Below are 9,639 nucleotides of genomic sequence, written 5' to 3'. Positions count from 1 at the left end.
CACGATTTAACGGTTATTTTAACTCCGATTTTGATGATTTTTTTATAACTACACTCCTTGACCCTATATGAATACAATGAATGAATTCGATCTTCAATTTAAAATATTTACACAAGTGGATACCACAAAATCTTATGTTATACTTAATAAAAGTATAAATAAACTCTAAGTGTTAGTCAATCTATCGTTTTACGAATTCTCCAAAACTAATTTCAACGATCCAAACCGTCAAAATTGTTTGTATATGCTTGGAGATCACATCATCAAAAAATCACAAAAAAAAAAAAACATTCTGAGATCAAGTAACGGGACAAAGCTTTTCAACGGTTATAAACGAAAAATCACGATTTAACAGTTATTTTAACTCCGATTTTGATGATTTTTTTATAACTACACTCCTTGACCCTATATGAATACAATGAATGAATTCGATCTTCAATTTAAAATATTTACACAAGTGGATACCACAAAATCTTATGTTATACTTAATGAAAGTATAAATAAACTCTAAGTGTTAGTCAATCTATCGTTTTACGAATTCTCCAAAACTAATTTCAACGATCCAAACCGTCAAAATTGTTTGTATATGCTTGGATTTTCGAGTGTAGATATAGTGCTTGAACGAGAAATGTTTTAATGTTTTGAAGTAATATTTATGTGGCAATGTGTGGTATGTGCAAATTTAAAAAAAAAATATTTTTTTCTTAACGGGTCATAACGGGTCGGGTCACTTTACCCGTTGGGTAAAGTGACACGACCTGTTAAGGACCCGTTAAGATAACGGGTGTGACACGACACGACCCGTTAAGATAACAGGTGTTACACGAAAACGACACGAACACGATAGACACGACCCGTTTGCCAGGCCTAGTAATAATGGTGTTTTTCTTTCTAAATCAGGGATTAAATTTCTTGCATAATTTAACAATCCTAAAAATTCTTGTAACTGTTTTTTGTCTTCTAACTTAACTGGAAATTCTAAGACATTTTTAGTTATATGATCTTGTAATTGTATTGTACTTGACTTAATATACATTCCTAAAAATTCTTTATCTTGCTTTTGTATGCAATTTTATTTTTGCTAATCACAATTCCATTATTGATAAATTCTTGTCAAACTATCTCTAAGTGCTTTCTATGTTCACTTCTATTTTTAATATGTACTAAAATATCATCTACATAAACACTACAAAATTTATCATATTTCTTGAAAATTTGGTCCATCTTTCTTTGAAAGATCGATGGAGAATTTTTAAGTCCAAATGGCATAACAAGCCACACAAAATGTCCTTCTGGACAAGTAAAAATTGTCCACTCAATTGATTCTTCTGCTAATCTTATTTGCTATTTACGATCAAATTTACTAAAATATTTACTCTCTTAAATTTTATTTATAAGCTCATCCTTATTTGGTAAGTTATAACAATCTTCATATATATTATCATTTAATCACTTGTAATTATAAACTATTATAGCCTTACCTCTTTTTAGTTCTGAATGTTTTCTCATAATGAATGCTACTGATCTATGTCTAGATTTAGAGGGTCTAATTACTTTTAAAGTTAATAACTCTTTTATTTGTTGCTCAAACTCTTGTTTATCTATTAAACTACAAGGCATATCAGTTGTCTTTATCGTTAAATCTGGATTAATAATATCTAATTTTGCTAGTATTTTATTTTTACTCCAATCTAATTGTGGGTCTTCTCCTATAATTCTAGTTTTTTCTGCTAATTGTAACAATTCTTCCAAACTCTTTGGTCTATTATAGTTCCTTGGTCTATTTAACTGTAATGTTTCTATACAGATTTTTTCTTCTTCTAAAATTGGATGTTCATGTTCAAATATTTCTTCATCAAACTCGTCTATATTATTATGCTCATCATTTTCTTTTGAGTTTTCTAAATAATAACTATCTTGACCACTAGACTCTTCTATACTTATGTTTTTGTATGCTTCTACAATATTACTTTGATCAGTTATTGTGATGACTCTTTTGAAAAATGTTATGTTATGATTCATAAATAAAAAACCTTGCAAACTTTTCAAAAAATTTAAACCTAAAATGAATGGATATGATCCTACTGGTGAAACAAATGTTAATGATAAATTAAATTGTTGTTTTTCTATTTTAATAGACTCATTATTAATACAATATGTTAAATAAACTGGTCTCTCATCAAACTGTGTTATTCTCACTGGTTTTGCTAATTTTTGTCTATATTTTTCTGTTACTAACTCTTCTCTTATGACACTCTTTGGACTATCTGTATCTATCATATATGTTGTTTGTATTTTGTGTTCTTTTGCTAATTTTATTTCACAATTTATGGTAATTAAAGAACTATTTTTTGGCTTTTCTGTAGTATGAATAGTATTTCCTAATATTTCAGTGCTTTCTTGTGATTTTGCTGAATTAATTTCTAATAACTTATTACCATAACACTTTTCACATAATATTGAATATGTATTATAGTATTTATTTGCAACTAACTTGCTATTCTTGTGACATTTTTCTGACCAACCTAAATTTATATATTTATACTCTTTTTCATGTTGTTCTTCTATGAATGCACACATATACTCTTCCAAATCACTATTTGAACTACTTGAATCTTCTGAGTCTGAATCTATCATATTTATACTTTCTATACTATAAATACTCTCATTATCACTTAAATCATCTAAACTATATATTGACTTAATATCTTCATCTTCTTCTAACTTAAACAATTCCATCAAATGTACTTTTTCTCTTTACTGCTTTCCAAATTTTGGACATTTAGGTCTAATATGTCCAACTTCTCTACATGAATAACATTTACAACTGCTCTCATCTTTTGGTGCTTTGTATTTCCTAATTCAAGGTTTGCCACTTCTTTTTCTAAATTGTTTTGGAATATATTTTCTCTTCCTGTATGTTCTTGAAGGTTTTATACTAGAGTTATTATGTTGTTTGTGTGGTTTGTATGACTTATATTTCTTTTTGTATATTTTCTTATGCTTATTTTTCTTATGACAACTCATATAAAATTACTTCCTAATTTGTTTCTTAGCTTTTATTTGACTATACTCTTGTCTAAGTATATCATATATATGTTGAATTTTAGGTCCTATTGCAATATCATTTTTCTTTGGATGTTTTTGTAATTCATTCCAAATCTTTTCACCTATTGGTCATTTTATTTTTGTCATATAAGTATCTAATAAATTAATATCACTAATTCTACTTGTTCTTCCTAAATATTTAAAGAAATTTGTAGTATACTCAACTATATAATGTAAATCACAATTTGTAATTGTTCTAAATTTCTAATTGCTCTTATTTGTTCTTGTTCGCTTCTGCCATCTAACCTATTATGATCTAAAAGTTCTTGTTTAATCAAAGTAACAAAATCATCAATATTAAAATGTGTTTTAGCTACCTGATGCTATTCTAGATTTTGAACATTCCATGATTTAAAATAATAAAAAACTAAACCATCTAAAGTATGCTCAAAGTAGTCTAACATATTTTGTGAATTACTAAAATCTAACATTAATGCTGCATATACGCAATCTTTCTTCCATCACTCAATCGTTCTTTCCCAATCTTGTGGATCTACATTATCTAAATTTAATATATGGGAATTGTTATTGACACTCCAAAAATCTCATTCTACACTCCAAACTTTCTATATTTGGAAAGAAAAATACACTTGTGAGGAGTGTAGAATGAGATTTTTGGAGTGCCAATAACACTTCCCTAATATATTTCCTGCTATATTAATTTGTTCTAGTTCTTTCAAATATGGAATCCTATTTTTTTCTATGTGGCTTTATCATACTTTCTTCAACAAAATCTACTCTTGGTTGTTCATGATATTGTTCATTTGTTTGTCTCAAAAATTGTTGATCAGTTCTACCTACATATCTTGGATTTTGATTTTCTACTCCTGATGTATTCCTTTCTTCTGCTGGATTACATTCTGCTTTGAACTCTAATAAATTATTATATTCTTTTGATCCTAAAATATGTTCTACTCCTATCTTTATGATTATTTTTTTCACCTCTTCATCTGAAATTCTATGTAGTCCTAAATCATGTGTCTTATATTTTTTTAAGTATTGTTCTTCATCTAAATAATCAATATATCTATAAACAACAATATGATCAAAATTTTGGTCAACTAAATTAATATCTAAATTATTAAAAGCCATATGAATACTCTCATTTTCGATCTCACTCTCATCCTCTTCTATATTTTCTTGTGCTTCCTCTTCATTTGGGTTAATATCTTCTGCTCTAACTACTTCTTTTCCTTTTCTTTTAAAGAGTTCCATTTTCTATTATCAAAAGGATTTATCTTAGGTCTTCTAATGTTATTATTTGCACTTAAAATTAAATTTTCTAATTTTTCTAGCAAAGATGGTGGATGTGACATCCCACATCGCCCAGGGGAGTGATCCTTAAATGTATATTCCTATCCCTACCTAGCACGAGGCCTTTTGGGAGCTCACTGGCTTCGGGTTCCGTTGGAACTCCGAAGTTAAGCGAGTGTCGCGCGAGAGCAATCCCATGATGGGTGACCCACTAGGAAGTTGCTCGTGAGTTCCCAAAAACAAAACCGTGAGGGAATGGTAAGCCCAAGGCGGACAATATCGTGCTACGGTGGTGAAGCAGGCCTGGGAAGTGGTCCTGCCAGGGCCGGGATGTGACAATTGGTATCAGAGCCTAACCCTGGTCACATGTGTGCCGACGAGGACGTCGAGCCCTTAAGGGGGGTGGATTGTGACATCCCACATCGCCCAGGAGAGTGATCCTTAAATGTATATTCCTATCCCTACCTAGCACGAGGCCTTTTGGGAGCTCATTGGCTTCGGGTTCCGTTGGAACTCTGAAGTTAAGCGAGTGTCGCGCGAGAGCAATCCCATGATGGGTGACCCACTGGGAAGTTGCTCGTGAGTTCCCAAAAACAAAACCGTGAGGGAATGGTAAGCCCAAAGCGGACAATATCGTGCTACAGTGGTGAAGCGGGCCCGAGAAGTGATCCGCCCCGGGCCGGGATGTGACAATTTGGTATCAGAGCTTAACCCTGGTCACATGTGTGCCGACGAGGACGTCGGGCCCTTAAAGGGGGTGGATTGTGACATCCCACATCGCCCAGGGGAGTGATCCTTAAATGTATATTCCTATCCCTACCTAGCACGAGGTCTTTTGGGAGCTCACTGGCTTCGGTTTCCGTTGGAACTCCGAAGTTAAGTGAGTGTCGCGCGAGAGCAATCCCATGATGGGTGACCCACTGAGAAGTTGCTCGTGAGTTCCTAAAAACAAAACCGTGAGGGAATGGTAAGCGCAAAGCGGACAATATCGTGCTACGGTGGTGAAGCGGGCCCGGGAAGTGATCCGCCCCGGGCCGGGATGTGATAGTGGAAGTGATGAAGATGCGTTATGTAAAACTTGGTTTATTTTTGCTATTTATTCTTCAACTTGGTCTAATTTGTCAGCCAAACTTAAAACTAAATGAATAATTAAATTATTTTGCCTAACGGGAATATTACTACTAGTTACTTGTGTTGAAAAATCTGTTAAACCTACTGATTCTTTGTCTAACTTACTAATTTTTTTTCAAAGCTTGGATGTATTTTCTGCTAGTTCTAGAATTGGTTATTAAAATAATAATCTATCTATTTTATTATGCAACTTATCTACTTGTTCACTCAACTCTTTTTGCACTAGTTGAATTTTTTGAACTTCTAATTTTAACTATTCAACTATTTCTAATGATCTGATTTCTACTTACTTAGGCTTACTGTCTATGAGGTTAATAAGCTCTTTTATCTCTCTTTTGCTAGGAAACGTTTGAATATTTTTATTATTATCTTCTAACTGAGATGTAATATAATCTAAATTTTGTCTAATTGTTTTTATGGAATTTTTCTGAAAATGCTCTAACAACCAGTTTAACAAATGATTATGCTTATTATTTTCTAATTTTATATTTTCTGCTTGACTAATAATAAGGTCTACAATACTGTTGGCTTGTGGATTTTCTTCACTATGCAAAATATGATTATGCTTTCTCAATGGAAAATAACAAACTAAACTATTTTGGTCTAAGGTTATTTTTCTTTTTTGTGGTTCACTAATTTCTAAATTAAGATAATCTATCATAAACTACAGTCTACTTTTTTCTAAAGTTACGGCTAACTGATCTTAGAAACTCTATTTCTTCTCTTAGTGTTTCTAAAGTTTGATTTGTTGCTCTTTTTGCTTCTAAAATTTTATGTTGTACTTCTGTGTTATTATATTTATTAATAAATGAAGGATGTTCAAGATAACCAAGATAAAACTTCTGCTTCTTCAAGGTCCTGCTAATTCTTTTGGATATATATGCTAATCTTCTCTGTATGCTAGTTATAGTTGGGTTATCTTCACTTTATGTTATTTATAGTTGGGTTCCTAGACACCCAATAAATGTCTGGTAGTTATGGTTAACAAGGTCTGCAAAGGCAATGATATATGTTGTTCATACAAAATTAAACAAATGTGATATCAGTTGTGTTAATGACTTCCGTCCTCAAGGTACTTTACTATTATAATTATACTATTAAAATGTTAAACTTGGTTCTGATACCAAATTCGTACAGCAGACCTGGTTAAATAGTTGGATGACCATTATAACAACTAGACATAAAACCTTGCACATGGAACTCGACATGTTTTAGCATGACGACCACTCACAATGCAAGTATAAGGCCTTAACGGCTGAACTCAGAGGTACGAAGAACTCAGAGGCACCTTGGTTAGTGTCCAGTTTTTGTATGGCAAGCATTCAACTATAACAGAGTGCTCGAACAAAGCATGATCGTCAGTTTAACAGGTAATAATATAACTACAATAGTGTTTCCCTATTTTAGACTAGAAGTCTATTTAAACAAACACACTAAAGAAAAAAAAGAATACTTACTTAAGACTTGGAGATTACTTGAATATGTATACTTGAACTTTTATTGATATATAGAATGTTTACAAATAAGCGTTTACAAAGGATGCTAGGAAGGTTTCAGATGCTTTAGTGTATGAGGATTGAAGTATGGTGTGTTTGGTTTTGAGGGGTTTAGATGTTGAGGTGTTTTCCGTGTGTTGTTTTCGTGTGTTCTACATGGGAGGAAAAACTCCCTTACATAAAAAACCTAATTCCTAAAAGACAAAATAACTTTTCAACTATTTATAATTTTTTGAATAGTGACAGTACATTGTTGCTGAAAGCTGTCACCATTGTTTCTGAAAGCTGTCTGACTTGTCTTTGCTTTAATGAAGGTCATGTGAATCCATGTTGACTTGGCTACTGCAATGTTTGCCACCTTCTCTTTTGCATTCAAATGTTATATGAAAGTGACAATCATTCTTTCTCTTCTTTTGGACGTATTCTTTAATGAAGACCACGTGAACTTTGCTGAATACTGGGCTATTTTTGCATAGATATTTGAAGGGTAACATTGGCATTTTTGAAAACTTTTGTCCTGACGATTAAAAGGAAACTTTTTTGGATGTTTCCATTCGTTTTCCCTTAAAACAACATACCAAAAGCATTTTAGAATTGTTTTGTATCAATAAAATGAACAATAGTTTTGCAAGACGATACCAAACACACTCTTATTTTCTTATATACAAAGCAATTTTGAAGAGGAGTGTCTAAATGCAGAACCTAATGTAACCCAATATTTTAGAAGACTACAAAAGTGAATTTCTACCGGCTATAAGGGCTCATTTGGTGGGTTGGAAGAGATGGGCTTTGGGATTAGATTGTCAAAGATTAATTACGTCTTGTAAGACAAGATTTGTAATCTGTATATCTGCAGAAATTAGATAACTCACTATTTTGTTGATTTATAACTCATCTTATCCAGTCATGTCCTCTCACATTTTGACACAACAAACAACATATTACATTTAATTCCATTTTAATTACTCACAACTTATCCCAACTGGCCAACCAAATAGGTCTTAAAGGCCTCGTTGGTGGGTTAGGTGAGATTGGACCTTAGAGATATGTTTGTGTTGGCGATTTATAGACAAAATTTGTAACTTGTGTATAAAAATAGGCTATACAACCTCCTAATATGAATCTATAACTTATCTTGTTCAACCATATTCATTCATATTTTGACACAACAAACAAGAAGCTGAACTCATTACAACGTGTCCCAACCGGCCTACCAAACATGCCCTAAGGTATTGTTTAGTATGCAGACGGGACGGGACGGGACAGGATGGAACGGAGCGGGAGCAAAAATGCCCTCGGACGGAAACAAGGAGGAAGAAGAAGGAGACAGAGAGGTTATAATTTTGTGTTCCATGGATGTAGAACGAGTCGTTCCAGGGGCTGAGGTGGAACGAAAATTCACCCAAAACTCGTCCCGTGGAACAGCTCGTTCTACCCGTTTTAGGCGCACCAAACGTGGGACGGAACGCCTTGTCCCACTCTATTCCGTTCCATCCTAAGTACCAAACGGTACCTAAATGTAAGGTCAATCCTACCCAGCCATTAAGAACAACATTTTACAACGAGTAGTTAGCAAAAATTAAAAACAAAACTTGAAAATCAGAATGCAAAATGTAAATAATTGGGTTGTTTAAACTAAATTGTCCATCCATGACCACAATCCAAAGCCAAAAACTTGAAATTGTCTACAACAAAACCTCAACTGAAATCCTGATCATATCATTCATAGCTGAAAATTACTCTACTGAGTATGAACATACAATGATTAACTGCTCACACGCACAGAGACACAACGGTGAGTGCTTAGAAGACCACTCGAAACTGCGGCGCGTCTGAGCCACTAGCGGGGAGGATCTCCCAGCGGCAGGGCTCCAGGTCTTCGGAGACCGGACAGTACCCGGCGAGAGTGACCTTATCGGCCGAAGCCGCGACTGATCCGAACTCGAAGACAGTGATGTTGGCGGCGGCGGGGGGTCGAGGCACCTCAACGGCGCCGTTCATGCCGGGAGCAGGCTCGGCCGGTTTCGGATCCGGGCTGGTCTTGGTTTGGGGTTTAGACTCATCCCCTTTCCACCACGAGAGCAGACCCATCGCTCCCCCTTGGACTTCGACGCTGCTGCTCGTCTTGTTGTGAATTGTGAGGTAAAATGGAGTTTCTGATGCCTTGCTTGGGAACGTTGGCGGCATATCCATCCACATAGGTAGGTTTTGCAAGAACAAAGGGAATATTATTGGGCTTGAAAATGCACGAAATTACGGAAATGCCATTGGTCATTTAAAGGCTGGTTTGGCATTGCTATACTTTGAAAAAAAATGTTGCTGTGCAGTGAGAATAAGCTGAAAACTACTTTACGTTTTCAGTTTTTTTTCACAAAAAAAAGTGAAAATAAGCTGTTTTAAGTATTTACCAAATATCATTTTAAGCTCAATTTTTATTTTTTTATTTTTTTTATACTTACTTTTTTATAAAAGCAAAATTAGAGAGTTTGTTGATACTGCAGGTGCAGGTAAGCATTTGATTGTAATCCGATTTTGTGCATTTCTCTACATATTAGAATTGCATGGAATCATTGTTGTAAAGTGATATGGATTCAGTAATTTGTGAAAACTAATGAATTGGGTTTTGTTCTATCTAGATAGTTATTATTTT

General features: G+C 33.8%; 1 protein-coding gene across 1 annotated transcript; it reads right to left on the bottom strand.

Annotated features, from left to right (window-relative positions):
• Window positions 1–8,594: 8,594 nt before the first annotated feature.
• On the bottom strand, window positions 8,595–9,171 carry LOC137732109 (uncharacterized). Its single transcript, XM_068471401.1, has one exon. The coding sequence runs from the start codon at window positions 9,078–9,080 to the stop codon at window positions 8,793–8,795; it is 288 nt and encodes a 95-aa protein (XP_068327502.1). The 5' UTR covers window positions 9,081–9,171; the 3' UTR covers window positions 8,595–8,792.
• Window positions 9,172–9,639: the final 468 nt, after the last annotated feature.

This window comes from Pyrus communis, chromosome 4 (assembly GCF_963583255.1).
Source record: "Pyrus communis chromosome 4, drPyrComm1.1, whole genome shotgun sequence".
Lineage (NCBI taxonomy): Eukaryota > Viridiplantae > Streptophyta > Magnoliopsida > Rosales > Rosaceae > Pyrus > Pyrus communis.
Note: the sequence above shows the minus strand (reverse complement) of the source record. Positions and strands in the feature narration are given on the sequence as shown.

What these genes read in the sequence shown, in the direction of transcription:
- LOC137732109 (XM_068471401.1), bottom strand. Translation starts at nt 9,080, where the DNA reads ATGGGTCTGCTCTCGTGGTGGAAAGGGGATGAGTCTAAACCCCAAACC.